The 18,104-nt window shown below is 45.6% G+C and overlaps 1 protein-coding gene across 2 annotated transcripts in view; it reads left to right on the forward strand.

Moving 5' to 3' along the window:
- LOC130377407 (NACHT, LRR and PYD domains-containing protein 12-like) overlaps window positions 1–18,104 on the forward strand; it is a 39,843-nt gene that overhangs the window by 21,505 nt on the left and 234 nt on the right. The window contains exons 14-20 of one of the 2 annotated variants that reach the window (XM_056584521.1): window positions 398–571; window positions 2,829–3,002; window positions 6,074–6,247; window positions 6,526–6,699; window positions 9,061–9,234; window positions 9,411–9,457; window positions 9,961–11,896. In XM_056584521.1, coding sequence (XP_056440496.1) covers window positions 398–571; window positions 2,829–3,002; window positions 6,074–6,247; window positions 6,526–6,699; window positions 9,061–9,234; window positions 9,411–9,457; window positions 9,961–10,517 — 1,474 coding nt within the window. In that variant the 3' untranslated portion in view covers window positions 10,518–11,896. Of the gene's footprint in view, window positions 1–397; window positions 572–2,828; window positions 3,003–6,073; window positions 6,248–6,525; window positions 6,700–9,060; window positions 9,235–9,410; window positions 9,458–9,960; window positions 11,897–18,104 lie in introns of those variants that run through there. The other variant, XM_056584522.1, reaches the window with a different exon arrangement.

Here is an 18,104-nt window from a genome sequence, read left to right on the forward strand (position 1 = left end):
ACATGTATTAACAATACAGCACTATACATAATACTAGAATTTAAAAGTTATAGTAAATTACAAAACATCTCTGACGGTGCCTTAGAACATGTATTGCAATGCACACAATACAATATACTGTATATAATACTAGAATACAAAAGTTACAATAACATACAACATATATCTGTAGGCATACTTATAACATGTTTTACGATGCACACTATATACATAATTCTATAAAAGTAATATTATGATACAGTTTTCTGTTATAGCATTTTTGTTAGTATCAAAATTGTACACCTAATATGTAACTACCATTTAAAGATCTAATGTATAATCATTTGTTCAACTATCAGAAAAGTCTTATCAAACATTTAATCACGGTTCTCAACATGTTCTGTTTTTTTGTGTGAAGGCTGAACAGCTGTAGGCTGTCAAAGAGATGCTGTAAAGCTCTGGCCTCAGTTCTCAGCTCCAACTCCTCTAGTCTGAGAGAGCTCGACCTGAGTAACAATGAACTGTTGAATTCAGGAGTGAAGCTGCTCTCTGCTGGACTGGGGAGTCCACACTGTACACTGGAAACTCTCAGGTCAGTTTTACTAAGTGCAAACAGTTACACCACAAGGTTCGGTTTCAGAAGACTTTTACCTTCTGCCCCCTGGTCTGAGAATCACACCTAAATGACGTCAAACTATATCAGATAATAACTCAGTACCTTTGATGACCACATGTATCAGAGTGGTGCCATTGGATATATTACACCTTGTTGTATAATGGGATGCGAAAATGAAAAGTTTAAAAAGTAATCCCAATGTTACCATTGCAACTTATCAATTATAAACACAAAATATAATAAAAGTGCATTCCCACATTCCCCTGTTAACAGGTCAGTGGTAGTTAAACAAATGAAGTCGCAGTATTTGCCTCCATCAAAGTTTATCGGTCTAAATAAACCAGCAGCCAGACCAATGTAGACCCTGCCTTAGCTGAACCTCTGAAGCTAAGCAGGTGGGCTTGGTTAGTACTGGATGGGAGACCAACTGGGAACACTGAGCTGCTGCTGGAAGTGGTGTCGGTTGGTGGCCAGTAGGTGGCACTCTTCCCTCTGGCCAAAGCATAAATCCTGATGCCCCAGTGCAGTGACGGGGACACTGGGCTGTGGAAGGTGCCGTCCTTCAGAGGAGACGTAAAGCCGAGGTCCTGACTCACTGAGGTTATTAAAGATCCCAGGGCACTTATCTCAGAAAGAGTGGGAGATTCCCGGGTCCCGGCTAAAACTGACCAACCAGGCTCATTCAATCTGGCCCCCTATTCATCCCCCTGTTTAAATCAAGCTGGTGGGTAATTGATTGATTGAAATGATTGAAATTCTTTATTGACACATGCACAAACGTAAGCATACAAATGAACAGGTCAAAAGGATAACACATAAAAGCACATGGGCTTATTTCCATTGTGGTCCCTTGGTAGTGTAAGCATGCATATAGGTGTATGTAAGTGTGTGTGTTAAAGGTAATGTACATGACAATGGGGTCAACAAAGTAAAATATGACAGTCCAATCACACATTCACAATTCATGTGTGGTGAGCGTTCTGGCGCCGATTGGCTGCTGTGCATCACCCATGTGGATGCTACACATTCGTGGTGGTTAGTGAGGTCCCCCCTTCACTGTAAAGCCCTATATGAAGTCAATGTAAGCTGACTTGAAAAGCGCTATATGAATATATAGTTCATTTCAAGTTCATAAATGTATAATTTTCATAGGAGAAACTCAACAATTTCTTTATTGTTGCCATGACTTTATAAGGTCTTTGTTACGTCATCATTTTTTACAGATATACTTTATATATATTTTATCTTCAGAACTTCAATTGAAGACTTAAAATACAGAACAAGGTCCAACAATTCTAAATGCAGAAATACAGAGCAACATTAAACCATTTAATATGAATAAATACAGAACAACATAAAACTATTGATCATGTAGAAATATAGAGCAACATAATAGAATTGAATATGTAGAAATTCAGGACAACATAAATTAATATGTTGAAATACAGAACATAAAACTATTGACTATGTAGTAATACAGAACAACATAATTGAAAATGTAGATATACAAAGCATCATAAAACGATTGAATATGTAGGAATGCATAAACATAAAAAGATTGAATATGTAGGAATGCATAAACATAAAAAGATTGAATATGTAGAAATACAGAGCAACATAAAACGATTGAATATGTAGAAATACAGAACAATATGTATCTATTTAATATGTAGGGATACAGAATAACATCAAAGGTTTGAATATGTAGAGAAGCAAAGCCCCAGAGGGGTTTCATAGTCGTCCTTGTTTTGAAGCCCCCTATAAGTGTCTGAAGTCAGGAAGGGCAAGTGCCCTCAGTGTTATAGGTTTATGTAAATGAGCTTAAGCACATTTATGATGGTTTATCAAAATAAAAGGTTGAATTAATGAATCAATAGTCTTACAGAAGGAAGCATTGGGACTGATAGAGCGCTGAAGGCCCTCCTTGGCTCCACAGCCCTCTGCTTCGTCAGGTCTGACTCTGTTCACACAGAGTTCAGGATCCCTACGGCCATCAGGGGACTGATGAAGGAAGTTTGAATGTCCACAGTCATCTCCTTGAGCTCACTCCCTGATCCCTGATAGCAGCGAGGAGAGCCGAGGCGCTAGCATCACTGGACGTCCTCCCCTCCAGTGTGGCCCCATGGCGGCCCTGTGCTGTTCGTTAGCTACACCATGTTTCTCCTGTGAGCTAGTTGGGTCCTTTAAGCACTTTTAATCTCACTTCCTAACATGTTCTTTTTATTGTGTGCAGGCTGAATTCCTGTGTTCTGTCAAAGGGATGCTGTGCAGCTCTGGCCTCAGCTCTCAGCTCCAACTCCTCTCGTCTGAGAGAGCTCGACCTGAGTTCCAATGATCTGCAGGATTCAGGAGTGAAGCTGCTCTCTGCTGGACTGGGGAGTCCACACTGTACACTGGAAACTCTCAGGTCAGTTTTACTCAACGTGCAAACAGTTCCGTATCAGGAGACTATTAAAAGACGACTATTGGCCCCTGGTTTAAGGATCAATCCTAAATGTCGTCTAAATATATAATCGAATGACTCAGTACCCTTGCTGACCACGTTTATCAGGGTGGTGCCATTGGACATATTACACCTTGTTGTATGTGCGGTGCGAAAATGAAAAGTTGAAAAGTTCCGAGTTGCCATTGCATCTTTTCAATTATATACACAAAATATAATAATAGTGCCCTCCCACAATCTCCTGTTAACGGGAGAGTGGGAGTTAAACAAATGAAGTCACAGTATTTGCATCAATCAAAGGTTATAGGTCTACCTAGAATTATTATATTTTGGCGAGCAGCACAGGAATGACCCAACGGGAGACCCGGTTTAAAGCAGTTACACAATACACCACACGACCCGAGAGTTGCCTTTATTTATTTTTAATATGTCTTAAATTGTTTGACGTGTAAAAAAGTATAACATAACAAAAACTTTATACGCATACAAAAAATATAAATTCTTGAGTTGTTCCAATGAAAATGATATTTTTGCGATCGCGGCCGTGGTCACCGTGTCCGGGTGCCGCAAAGGATCCTGGGAGGCCCGGGGGGAGCGTCACCGCCACCAAGGGATCTTGGCTAAGGAGGGCTCCAGGGGTGCTCGCAGGGTGCTAAGAGCATCGTTACTATAGCCTCAGTGGCGTCACCTGCTGGACATTCAGTGGTATTGGATGTGTTTTATTAAAACACATCCAATACCACGGAATGTACAGCTGGCACCATTTCGCAATACCTCCTAAACAGTGGTTACCGCCAATATATTACTCATAGACTACTGTAAGATTTAAAAAGCAAAGACCGAGACAGAGTCAACAACATAATTTATTGCAGCAATTTAAAATTCCAAAAATAAATGCGCAGCCGAAATGTACCGATCAAACGCCACGTCCCAAGGTAACCCTCAAGGCATATAATAAATTCAAATGATTCCATTCGTCTTGTGTGGGACGTTGCTTTCGAGCTGCACTTGCTGTCTCCCTCTGATTTTAATTCAACCATCGTGGTTGGTCCTCATATTGATCAATGACAGAAGACATACTGTACATGAATCAGGCTGAGACCAGCGGGTGTCAGAGAATCTCTGCAGGCGTGGTTGGTCCTCATATTGATTAATGACAGAAGACATATTGTACATGAATCATGCTGAGACCAGCGGGTGTCGGAGAATTTCTGCAGGCGTTTTTTGTTGCGATTGTTTGCCATAAAGCACTGAAGGCGCTTCGGTGAGGCTGTGTTGAAGTTCATTATTAATTGGACCGTGTCTAGAGTCTAGACACGGTCCAATTCGTTACTGTCTAGACTCAAGACAGTAACGAACATCCCTGACCTTAGTGGAGTGAACAATCGAGACCGTGGTTTCTGCAGTGAACGTAGACTTCTGCGGGAAAATGTGCTGCGATGCGTGCCTGAATGCTGCGCGCTTTCCCGCTTACATTACCAGCACCATCACAAGGCGTATTTACACTGCCAAATATGCCGTCTTATGCACGCCTTTTTTTTCGCGGCACGATCCACGCGTTAACACTACCCGAGGTAAATTGCCTGCTTGAGCTAGCATCCTAATTTAGTTAATTTAGTCAGCAAAATAAAGAATATGTCGGCGTTTTTGCACTTTGCACTAGCCTACACTGACGTGAACTCATTTTTGCATGCGGGTGACTTCATTCATAAAAAAAATAAAACATTCGGGAGTATGCAAATTATTCTAAAGCGGTCTAAACTCTGTGCGCAGCCCCGCCTTCTCCAGTGAACCAAGAAAGCCTGCGCCGTGACGAACGGGGGATTTGACCCCCTTCGGTTTTACACAGGAAACTTAAGATAAGACGGTGAAGTCGCCGGGCATGCCAAGCTGCGACCGAACCGGCTTGGCAGTGTAAAGAGGCCTATACATCATCCTGCCCAACAATATGGGCAGGATCTAGACCAAGCTCTTCTAATCGGGTCAGCAATAGCCGTGTGGCAATGCCCAGCCTCTGCCTTTGACTGATAATGAATGTATGGAACGTTGCATTTTTAATGTTTACACCAAAGATTCTAGACTAGAGAGTGCGCGCCAATCCATGAAACCTTTTAAGGAATCAGATAAAGTCTGCTCTCTTCACTGAGCAAAGCATGTTTCAGAAATCAGCACATTAAGATAAATGTAGTTGTCACACAAGCTGTTTTAGATTTTTGTAATATGGAATTGTTTCAGGGGGGAAAATGCCTCGAAAAAATATACGCACAGTGCGTTCAAGATTAGGACTGACCAAGCATATGTCAGCCCAGGCCTAATCCATTGTGTTGTTATCTTCGGCATTCATATTATTGTAGTCTATTCTTTTCGTAGGATACTCTGTTGTTAGCCTTGATGGGGACATATTTGAACCCTATTTAACCCAATTTTCCATCGACATTCCTGCGTCTCCCCCTCCTATAGAGCCCATTTCAGCACCGTGTCAGTGGACAGTTGCAAGCCTACAAACGTCGTTAGAGCAATGCACGCGCGTTCATGTTAAGAAGAGTTTCAGGAAACGTTGCCTTTTTTTTTTACACACACAGACACACACACACAGACACACGCGAGCGAGCGCGCGCACGCACGCACGCACGCACGCACGCACGCACGCACGCACGCACGCACGCACGCACGCACGCACGCACGCACGCACGCACACGAATACTCACACACACACACGAATACTCACACACGAATACTCACACACACACACACACACACACACACACACACACACACACACACACTCTCATACTCACACACACGACTCCCTTGGTGGCGGTGCCGCTTCCCCCCGAGGCTCCCAGGATCCTTTGCGGCACCCGGACACGGTGAACCACGGCCGTGATCACCACAATATAATTAACAGAAGAATAATGTATCATCATTTTTATATAACTATCAGAAAAGAAAAGTTTCTGATAGCTAACTATCAGAAAAGTCGTCTAAAACATTAAATCAGGGTTCCTAACATGTTCTGTTTATTGTGTGTGCAGGCTGATTGGCTGTCATCTGTCAGAGCTATGCTGTGAAGCTCTGGCCTCAGTTCTCAGCTCCAAATCCTCTAGTCGGAGAGGGCTGGACCTGAGTTACAATGATCTGCAGGATTCAGGAGTGAAGCTGCTCTCTGCTGGACTGGGGAGTCCACACTGTACACTGGAAACTCTCAGGTCAGTTGTACTCAATGTGCAAACCTTTACAGCACAAGAGTCTTTATAAAAAAAAAGTAACAAAAAAACTTCAATAAAGACATTTAATGTAGAATGTACAGTTTACTATTTTTTATTATTATTATTCTACCTATTCGCATGTAGTCAGGCTTTTTTTTAAAGCTTATTATTAGAATTTAAACATAAAAAAAATTAACATTGGCGTAACTTCTCTTTCAATTATGGAAAATGTTAAAGACATAAACACAGTAACATGGTCTTTTATTTTGTGTGTGAAGGCTGACCGGCTGTCATCTGTCAGAGAGATGCTGTGAAGCTCTGGCCTCAGTTCTCAGCTCCAACTCCTCTAGTCTGAAAGAGCTGGACCTGAGTACCAACGATCTGCAGGATTCAGGAGTGAAGCTGCTCTCTGCTGGACTGGGGAGTCCACACTGTACACTGGAAACTCTCAGGTCAGGGTTAGGGTTAAATGTGTATTTGGGTTTGTTTAATAGTAAGGGATGATCCAGGACTAGGTGGGCTGTGATCTAAAAGAACAGACGACACGTGTCTAAAGCCCAGTTCAGACCAAAGATTAGCCTCGCAACGACTTGCAACTCGCAACTCCTTTCAGCTCCTTGCGACGAGACGGGCTGCGACGTTCTAAAAATGGGGCAGTTCAAACTGCTGCACCGGGCGGCGACGTCAGGTGGTTTCCCTAGCAACTGTGAACGCTCTGGCACAGCTGAGAGCCGCAACAGCATCAGAATCACGCTAAAAAGTAGCCTAACTTAGGTTTGCGATTAGGTTGCTTGAGCGTGCACCCCAATTTAGCCTCCCGGACCCTACACACACATTGGCGGTTTATTGGGTTTCATTCTGATGTAAATGCGACGGCTCCGCGGTTCTGGGGGGGGGGGGGGGGGGCGGGGGCTTGGGCAGAGGTGTTGCTGCGCTGTCTCCACAGAGACAACGCAGCGATATCATCATGAGCAGTTATAACTTTGTAGAGAGATTTCTATTTGCAAAAACTGTTGGTTTATTTTTATTGATCCCCTTCGAGAATTTGTGTGCAAATGGGGGGGGACTAGGCTATATTCTCGCCTTCCTACCTTGTAAAGCGCATTGTAGGCCTGTTGCTTTTGGGCCGATACTGCGCCCATTCCTTGATTCGTTCTGCCGCAGCACTCCAAACAATTAATTTAATTCCAATGTTCGTCAAATCCACTCCAATAGTGGTCCTGCATTGAGTTGAAATCCAACTCTAATGAATATATGGTCCAGTTTTAAGTTTCAAGAACATTTATACATTCCCAGGGCATGTTAAATGAGTGCATGCCATGCCACTCATAACACACTTGTAAAATGCAGTCGTCAATTGATGGAATGGGTTATTTCATACATCATCACAAACAAAATTTGGATTTAATCAAATAAATTACAGATAAATAATACTGAAATGGCCACTTTTTGGTTGAACACATTTGAAGGAAATAATTACGATCCCCCAATGTTGACCTGAAGTTAGGGTTAGGGTCACGCTGCTGCAACTCTTCCCCTGCGACGTTCCAAAACAGCCTCGTTGCGAGGCGAATCTTTGGTCTGAACTGGGATTAAGATCCCCACCAGATTCAGCATCATTATTCATTTGTAGGGTGGAGTCAACATGTCAGTGGAGCACAGATGGGAGGAGGGAGGCCAAGAGGCCAGAGGAGGAACAGAACTTTAGAGGACGAGGATTCTAGTGCCGCTTTTCCATTGCATGGTCCCAGCTCGACACGACTCGACTCAGCTCGCCTTTTTTGCGTTTCCACCGCGATCTAGTACCTCAAGTGGCTGCTTTTTCTAGTACCGCCTCGCTCTAGGTTCCAAGCGGCTGAGCCGATGCTAAAAGGTGACGTCGGCAGACGGCCGGCCACTGATTGGCCAGAGAGTGTGACGAAGTCACGAGAGCGACATGGCAACCATGCTGGTAACGATAGAACAGCCATAGTAGCGCCGCAGCCAACATATTCCACTTCTTCAACATGCCAGCTAATAATACGAACACGAATACCATCGCATCGATGTTCTCCATTGTTGTTATGTGGGTTCTGTCCATGTGTGGGTTACGTAGGTGTTGTTTGCGTCGCGTACAAAAATACGTCACGGCCCTTTCGCGCAGACGACCCCGCCCACGTCCCGGAGGTACTATTTGCGGTGGAAAAGCACCCGCGCTGCTACCGTGTCGAGTCGTGTCGAGTCGTGTCGTGTCGAGTCGAGCCACATGTGCGGTGGAAAAGCGGCATAGGAACATCATTTTTATTTTTGAAGGGTTGTTTATTTTTGCTGTCTTGTTAGCTGCTAGTGTGTCATTAGTTAACAGGTTATTCTAGCTGACAGAACACTGGCCAGCTGATGTGAGGGTGAGGGGTTGCTGTCCTGTTAACTGCTAGAATGTTATGTATGTTATATGTGATGGAACTCTGACCAGCTCATGTGAGGGTTAGGCTTAGGGGTTGCTGTCTGTATGTTATGGATGTTATGTGTTATATGTTATGTAACTCTGAGGAGTTGCCATTAGTGTAGACATGAGGCTCGGTGATGGTGGCTCTAGACGGGCTGTGATCTGAATTAAATCATAAAGCTTTAAGTTGTCCATCATATGGAATTAATACTTTATTAATCTGTTTACTTCAGTAAGAAATATTCTCTTCCAGATATAATAAATAAAGGTGTGTGTGTGTGTGTGTGTGTGTGTGTGTGTGTGTGTGTGTGTGTGTGTGTGTGTGTGTGTGTGTGTGTGTGTGTGTGTGTGTGTGTGTGTGTGTGTGTGTGTGTGTGTGTGTGTGTAGGTTGTCTGGCTGCCTGGTCACACAGGAAGGCTGTGCTTCTCTGGCCTCCGCTCTGAGCTCCAACCCTTCCCATCTGAGAGAGCTTGACCTGAGCTACAATCACCCAGGAGACTCAGGAGCTGCGCTGCTCTCTGCTGGACTGGAGGATCCACAATGGAGACTGGACACTCTCAGGTATGGCGAGGAAAGCTCACCATTCAGAGAAAATGCCTCCTACAAGGATTCAACCCTCTGCTAGATGAAGTTGTTTGAAAAGGCAGCTGTAACTTATGTTGTGTAGAAAGCGATGAGACAGCAGATGATGAAGGCGTATGTTTCAACATGCTGCTCTCACTTTGTTTCCCCCCCAGTGTGGAGCACGGTGGAGTGTGGAGGCTGAAACCAGCTCTAGAGAAGTGTAAGTGTCTGTTTGATTCATCACAACGCACACTGACTATTGAGCTGGAAAGTCCATCCACACAGCAGGAGGTGACGTCTGTTCATTCAGATATCTGGGAATGAAGCTGATGACTGACATCATGTATCTTACATATATAAACATTAACATAATTGCTGTGATTATATCATGAGTGATGATTTTACAACATTGGACATAACACCATAATAATCAGGATACTGTTAATCATAATTACATGTCTATTTTATATTCAAAAACTATTAAATTAAACTATCATCTTGTCACCATTATAATAATTATAATATCGTTTTAATTCCTGTCATTACATTAGCTATGGCACATAATAATCATATTAACATGTTTTGAATGATGCATGTGTTTCACCTTAGATTTAAATTAGAGCTGGTGATGCTGTTTATTTAATAATGATGACGATGATGATGATGATGATGATTATAATTAATAATATTGGTTTAGCAGCCTAATCATGTTTCTCCCGTCAGATGCCTGTGAACTCACACTGGACCCAAACACAGCCCACAGACAACTCTCTCTGTCTGAGGACAGCAGGAAGGTGACGCGGGTTAAAGAGAACCAGTCGTATCCGGATCACCCAGAGAGGTTTGACTACTGGGAGCAGGTGTTGTGTAGAGAGGGTCTGCCTGGCCGCTGCTACTGGGAGGTAGAGTGGGGAGGACGGGTTGTTATAGGAGTGGCATACAGAGGAATGACAAGGAGAGGAGGGGGTAATGACGGCGTGCTTGGATGGAACAACAAGTCCTGGAGTCTTGAATTTAATGACGATGCTGCTGCTGCTGTCTACACTGCCCTTCACAACGGTAGTAGAACATCCACACGTCTCCCCCCCCCTCTCTCTAACAGAGTAGGAGTGTATCTGGACCGGCCCGCTGGCTCTCTGTCCTTCTACAGAGTGTCCCCAGGTGGAGGGGGGTCCTCAGACACACTGACACACATCCACACCTTCCAGGCCTCCTTCACCCAGGAGGTCCTCCTCCCTGGGTTTAGGTTAGATAAGAGTGGTTCCTCAGCGTCTCTGTGAGTGTCCATTGTAGATACACAAACACACACACAGACCCATGGAAAAGCACACACATGTAGACAGTCATAAACACACCCAAACCAACAAACACATATGTACATAGAAATTAACACACACGCACACACAAACAAACACATCGTTCATGACTATAAACACACACAAGCACACACAAACAAACACATCGCACTCTATAAATACACACACACGTACACAGGCTTATTTACACACACACACACACACACACACACACACACACACACACACACACACACACACACACACACACACACACACACACACACACACACACACACACACACACACACACACACACACACACACACACACACACACACACACACACACACACACACACGCGCGCACACACAAACAAACAAACACATCGTTCATGACTCTATAAACAAACACACACACAAGCACACACAAACAAACACATCGCACTCTATAAACACACACACACACACTTACACAGACTTATTTACACACACACACACACACACACACACACACACACACACACACACACACACACACACACACACACACACACACGTACACAGAATTATTTACACAGACATGCACTCACACACACACATCCTTCATGGATCTAAACCCACATCAGGTCTGTGTGCCGGTGGTAAGCAGCAGGTAACATCAGTGTCTCTCGTGGTTCATCTCTCAGCCCTCTCTGTGTTCAGCTGGGCTGCTGAGCGTCAGATTAGAGGGGGCCGCTTGGGTCTGGGGGGTCCTCACAGTCCTGACGTTGTTGAGGACCAGCTGTTAGGGGGACGTTTGAATACCTGTGGACCCATGGACGTACCTGTAGTGCATCGGGTTGTTGAGCAGCAGCTGTTGGTGCTCTGAGGGGTCAACCCGTTCAGTGGAAGTACAACACTTTGTGATTGATTTAAATACTCCACTGAACTCCAAATGCTGCATTTTATTGGGCTTCTGAAAGGTTCAGCATAAACCATGAAAGGAAGATCTTCCTTTGGGTTAAGGAGTTTGTACAAAGATTTACTTTCTAATGTAAAATATGTTTTAAATGTTTATTGAGTGTTATTTTACTACATTATTTTATATATTTTCAACATCGTTTTAAAGGAATCCAAAATCAGTTTATATTTTGCCATGCCTGACATGGAACGTGATTTAAAGCAGATTTAACAACATAATCATGAATGATGATAAGAGTTCTATGGGAAAGGGTAACAATGTTGTAAATTACTTTCAACGGATGATCGTTTCTTTGTGTTCTTTTGGGAACAAGTCAACATGTTCAGTCATTAAAGATGCCTTATGATTTGTAATTGTTCATAAATCATAATGTTAATAAACTACTCAGTGCGTCAAATGAACGTTCTCGTGTGTTCAGACGATTCTTCCCGTTAGTTCAGTTGAAATCCTCCAAGTCTTCTGGAGTCGTTTCCTCCAACACAACAGTGGGGTCTCCGTTCACCCCTTCATCAGTGTGGAGGGAGGATATTACCACACACAACAGTGGAGTCTCCATTCACCCCTTCATCAGTGTGGAGGGAGGATATTACCACACACAACAGTGGAGTCTCCATTCACCCCTTCATCAGTGTGGAGGGAGGATATTACCACACACAACAGTGGAGTCTCCATTCACCCCTTCATCAGTGTGGAGGGAGGATATTACCACACACAACAGTGGAGTCTCCATTCACCCCTTCATCAGTGTGGAGGGAGGATATTACCACACACACACACAACAGTGGAGTCTCCATTCACCCCTTCATCAGTGTGGAGGGAGGATATTACCACACACACACAACAGTGGAGTCTCCATTCACCCCTTCATCAGTGTGTGGAGAGTTTATTACCATACACACAACAGTGGAGTCTGACTTTTTTAACCACACACGCATATACAAAAACAAAAAGTAAGTAAAAAGGTGGCGAGCCTATCTGGCGAGCTAACCAGCTTGGCTCTGGCGAGCCTAGCCTATCTGGCGAACTCTGCTGTCTGATTGGTTCAGAGACAGCAGGCCTGTGGTAATGCATCAGGCCCTCTGATTGGTTCAGAGACAGCAGGCCTGTGGTAATGCATCAGGCCCTCTGATTGGTTCAGAGACAGCAGGCCTGTGGTAATGCATCAGGCCCTTAGATGGTAGTTCACGTTACATGGTGCAAAGGTTTCCTTGTGTCCTCATCTCCTCCCTCCTCACCCTAGCTGGATGCACTCCTCCAGGTAGTACCACACACACACACACACACACACACACACCTTGTCAATCAAAATCAAACCATTTTCATATTTTTCTTGATACATTTTGGGACCGATGAGGTGCTGTGATTTTTGTATTTTTCCAGATTATCAATCTCATCAATTTTGATAATTTTTTTTCTGTTAATATACAATGCAGATGTTTTGTCATTTTGAGGACGCAAATATCTGCTGACCTTCTCCCCGAAGTCGAAGCAGGGCGAGGGGAAGGTCATGTCCTGGCTGCTGAAGGACAGTCGACGGAGGTCTTGTGGATGAGGGCGTCGCATCATTCCGGGGTCAGGATCCCCCGCTTCTCCATGTAGACGCACCCGTTGGGGTAGGAGCCCAAAGGTCAACAGGCTGACCCCCACATCCAGACCGTTGTCTGCCCCCTCCGCGTTCAACACCCGGCTCATCAGACCCTCTGATAAACACACTAATGGTTCTCAGGTTAGACACACGTCATACGATGACCGATCACCAACATTTCAGACCGACTACCTGAAGACTAAAACTCCATCCAGAGGCCAAATGTCGATGAAATGCAAGAAAAGCAACGGAGCTACGATGTCTGTGGATGCAGTGGTTTGACTCAGGGCAGAGCAAGCAGGGGCTGGGGGAACAGGAATCCATTCATGGGAGTATCGGGACTCTTTGATTAAGCGATACTTGATTGAGCAACGTTGTCAGATTGACACAAATCAATACTTTCCTATAGAGTGCGCTCTATAGGAAAGTACTGATTTGTGTCTCTCTGACAACATTGCTCAATAGAGTATTGCTTAATGTTATGCGTATTCGACAATCGTCCATTTGCATTGAGGACCTGTAGAACAGAAACCACAACGTAAACAGAAAAAACTTAAAAAGATCGAAATACCGTACCACAATATTTACAGAATCTCAGTATTCACACAACGGCTTTTCATTTCGCATCGTCCCGGCTGATTCCAGACCCTAGAAGAGACTGCGGTGGGCGGGGCAAGGGGGGATGTGAACCAATCACCTTCAGGGAAGCCAGAGATGGTGAGGATGTCCTCCAGCTGGATCTTGGCCTCCAGGGTCATCCTCAGGGTGGACGTTGTGGCAACCCGGCCCAGGCCAATTAAGGATATTGAGAGCACCTGAGGAACAAGTGGAGAAGCAGGGCTTAAATAGCCTGCTTCTCCACTCATTCGGGGCTCTCCCAGCCCGGGAGCTCCTGCAAGGAGAGACCGGTCCTCGTGGGTGACGGGTTTCCACCCACGAAGAAGGGGGACCGCTGATTCCTCCCGAGGTTTAAGTTATTTGTGTTTGGAGAGACTTTATGTTGTGTAATAAACCTGCCTTTTTTTGGCTTTCACCAACGAAATGGTGTCCTGTTTGGGAGGAGTTGGTGCGCTCAACGTGGCGGGTTGCCACATATGGTGGAGAATGCAGGCAACTCGACCGAGCTACGGGCCATTTTGGGTGGGAGCGCCCACCTCAAGCCACCCCCAAACCGGAGCCGACGCAGCCGGGGCCGACGCAGCCGGAGCCGACGCAGCAGAGGCGACGCCGCCAGAGACGATGCCGCCAGAGACGACACGCCGCCAGAGACGACGCCGCCAGAGACGACGCAGCAGCCCGAGACGAGGCTGCGGGAGACGAGGCCACGGGAGATGAGGCCGCGGGAGACGAGGCAGCTGAGACGAGACTGCGGGAGACGAGGTCGCGGGAGACGAGGTCGCGGGAGACTAGGCCGCGAAACGAGCCACGCCGGCAGCAGAAGCAGCCATGCTGCACGCCGGACCGCTGCCACCTCCGAAAGGCCACCCGAGGCTTCAGCAAAGGGTGGAGGAGTGTGGCAACCCGGCCCAGGCCAATTAAGGATATTGAGAGCACCTGAGGAACAAGTGGAGAAGCAGGGCTTAAATAGCCTGCTTCTCCACTCATTCGGGGCTCTCCCAGCCCGGGAGCTCCTGCAAGGAGAGACCGGTCCTCGTGGGTGACGGGTTTCCACCCACGAAGAAGGGGGACCGCTGATTCCTCCCGAGGTTTAAGTTATTTGTGTTTGGAGAGACTTTATGTTCTGTAATAAACCTGCCTTTTTTTGGCTTTCACCAACGAAATGGTGTCCTGTTTGGGAGGAGTTGGTGCGCTCAACGTGGCGGGTTGCCACATCGTGTTGAGGCGCTTCTGCTCACAGAAGTTCCTCACCGTTACACACACACACACACACACACACACACACACACACACACACACACACACACACACACACACACACACACACACACACACACACACACACACACACCAGAAGTGAAGACTAGAATGGAGTTGATTTCTAAAATTGCTGGTTTGGTCATGTGTTGTTTAATTCAAACCCCATCGTATAACATTTATAGCGCCTAGAAGGGCTGCAATAGTATCTAGGACCCCATCCTATTATTCCCCCTAGCCCTAGATTTGAGCCCTAGCCCTAGAAGTTGTGCGTTCCCTCTGAGGGGTAGGGTGATCCAATACTTAGGGGCAAGAGAGAGGGCCTATTTCCCCTTAATGTCCCTTGGCAGCTCGCCAGCTCGGTACCTCACTTACAGCCAAGGGAGTATCACGTATGACCCAGGACACGTTGAGAACTCAGCAAGCGGCTATTTTTCCATGTTTCTCAAACTGTTATACATTATGTTAAATTATTTATCCGTAGACTGGATTTAACTCTACGATCTGAATGCGTAGGTTGTCTTATTTTCGACACAAGGGTGACTTCTTCAAACGTGAATGAAAATAGTAGTAGGCTCCTTCCCGTAGTGTGGACACGTCGGTGCTGCGCGTGACGTAGGGGAGCACGATCACTACTCTAATTTGCATAATATTAATGACAGTGGTGTCACATTTCATAGGGAGCGATCTTCACTATCACTTCACTCTTTATTGTGGAGGGAAGTGTTCTCGTTAAGGGGAGAGGAATGGGACAGGGCCTAGTACTCATCTAACGAAGCAAGGATCAACAATATTAAGTCACTGATTAAAATACTAACAGGTAACTGTTGGAAAAGCGACGAGTAACTTCAATACAAGCACTAGTAACTCAAATGAGTTTGGCTTCTGGACGCAGTGTTCAAACAGAGATACAGAATAGACGGGAATGAGCGCTGGTGGTGGGGAACAGGACGCTCACTTGAAGAGGCCTCCCATGATCATCATCCCCTCCCCCCTCCCCCTCTTCCTCTTCCACCACCACCACCTCCACCGCCTCCTCCTCCTTCTTCACCTCCTTGTCTCCCTCCTCCTCTTCCCCTCCTCCCTCCTCTATGATATGTAAACGAGCGGTTATGGTGGGAGCAGGACGCTCCCTTGAAGATGCCTCCCATGACCATCATCTCGCCCAGGCGGGGCTCCCCGGTGGGCCACGGGGCGTCCCAGAGAGGGCAGCTCGTCGTTGCTGTCCACAGCGTCCACTTCTGGTGGACCAACCCCAAGGAAACATCAAAAATCCCCACAGTAAGTAAGTAAGTAAAATCCATTCATAAGGCACATTTAAAAACTGTTTTCATTGGCCAAAGTGCTGTACATGGTGCAACCAAAGGCACATAATAGAACACAGGCCACCTTATATAGGTGGCCTGCTTTCAGACACTGGGTCAAAACCAAAAGTATATACACCGTCAATACAAAGACACATTCAGAAACATCATGACCGGGTTTCTTACTTGCAGGAGTCGATGACGTACACCGCGTCGTTCAGGGTGATGCTGGTCTCTGCCATGTTGGTGGACAGGACGACCTGCAGGAGGCAGGGAACAACAACAGGAGATGGACAGGCAAGGGTGGATTCCAGGCAGCTGGGCAGGTAGAGGAGCACACGAGGTGGATGGCAGGCAGCTATGGGGTTGGTGATCCTGGGGTGAGGAGAACGCGGAGATTTAAAGGTCCCATGACATGCCACCAGGTGTGGTGTGATTAGCCGTTACAAGCCGTTTTGGAAATCGGCCCCTTATGACATCACAGGTGGGCGTGTCCACCTAGATGTGTGCTGGATAGATCAGTCTACTAGCCTACCCAGTGGACTGTAGCAAACGTTGCTCATCTCTCCGTCAAGTTATTAAAGATACGTGCATCTGTTTATGATTTGTATTTGTTAATTAACCATAAAGTTACTATCCATCTCGATGGATCCAAATTTTTCTGTATCACATGTAGTCGCATGTGTCAGTTTTCACTGTCTATCCCATACCTGCTCCTTAATCAAATCAGTATTCACTGTCTATCCCCTACCTGCTCCTTAATCCCATATATCAGTATTCACTGTCTATCCCCTACCTGCTCCTTAATCACATCAGTATTCACTGTCTATCCCCTACCTGCTCCTTAATCACATATATCAGTATTCACTGTCTATCCCCTACCTGCTCCTTAATCACATATATCAGTACTCACTGTCTATCCCCTACCTGCTCCTTAATCACATATATCAGGACTCACTGTCTATCCCTTACCTGCTCCTTGATCTCATATCAGTATTCACTGTAAGTAGCGTTGAAATAATGCGCATCTGTCTGTTAATCAAAGCCATGTGTTGTTACTTATTGCATGTGGAGCCACTAGGGGGCAGTGAATCCACCTCGATGTAGTTCACCTTCTGGCCAACAAGAATAACGCGAAGGAGACACAAAGTGTGTGTGTGTGTGTGTGTGTGTGTGTGTGTGTGTGTGTGTGTGTGTGTGTGTGTGTGTGTGTGTGTGTGTGTGTGTGTGTGTGTGTGTGTGTGTGTGTGTGTGTGTGTGTGTGTGTGTGTGTGTGTGTGTGTGTGTGTGTGTGTGTGTGTGTGTGTGTGTGTGTGTGTGTGTGTGTGTGTGTGTGTGTGTGTGTGTGTGTGTGTGTGTGTGTGTGTGTGTGTGTGTGTGCGTGCGTGCGTGCGTGCGTGCGTACCACCTTGCCTTGGTACCTTTCTGAACACCTTCCGGTAAAAGGTGAAACAGTATGAGGAAGGAAAAAACAAGAGAAGAATCCAACCCAACAAGATTAATGATTTAACAAAGAGATAATAGAGGGAATAGCCCGGCCTAATAAAGAAACATAACCCATTATAAATGATTACATTACATCACTGTCTGCTCTCCTTTACTGGTGTTTATAACCTTTAATGCTATTTTCCATTTGGGTCACATTATAATCGTTGTCGTGTTGTTCATGTCTGCTTCTGAATAATGAATGGCAATCAAATTGTGCACTTTTATGTCAACAAGTATGGAAGTATGGTGTTTCTGTGGGTTTGTGCGTGTTTTGTGTGTGCGCGTGTGTGTCTGTGTGTGTGTGTGTGTGTGTGTGTGTGTGTGTGTGTGTGTGTGTCTGTGCGTGTGGTCCCTATA

The sequence above is a fragment of the Gadus chalcogrammus genome, chromosome 23 (assembly GCF_026213295.1).
Source record: "Gadus chalcogrammus isolate NIFS_2021 chromosome 23, NIFS_Gcha_1.0, whole genome shotgun sequence".
In the NCBI taxonomy this organism is placed as follows: domain Eukaryota; kingdom Metazoa; phylum Chordata; class Actinopteri; order Gadiformes; family Gadidae; genus Gadus; species Gadus chalcogrammus.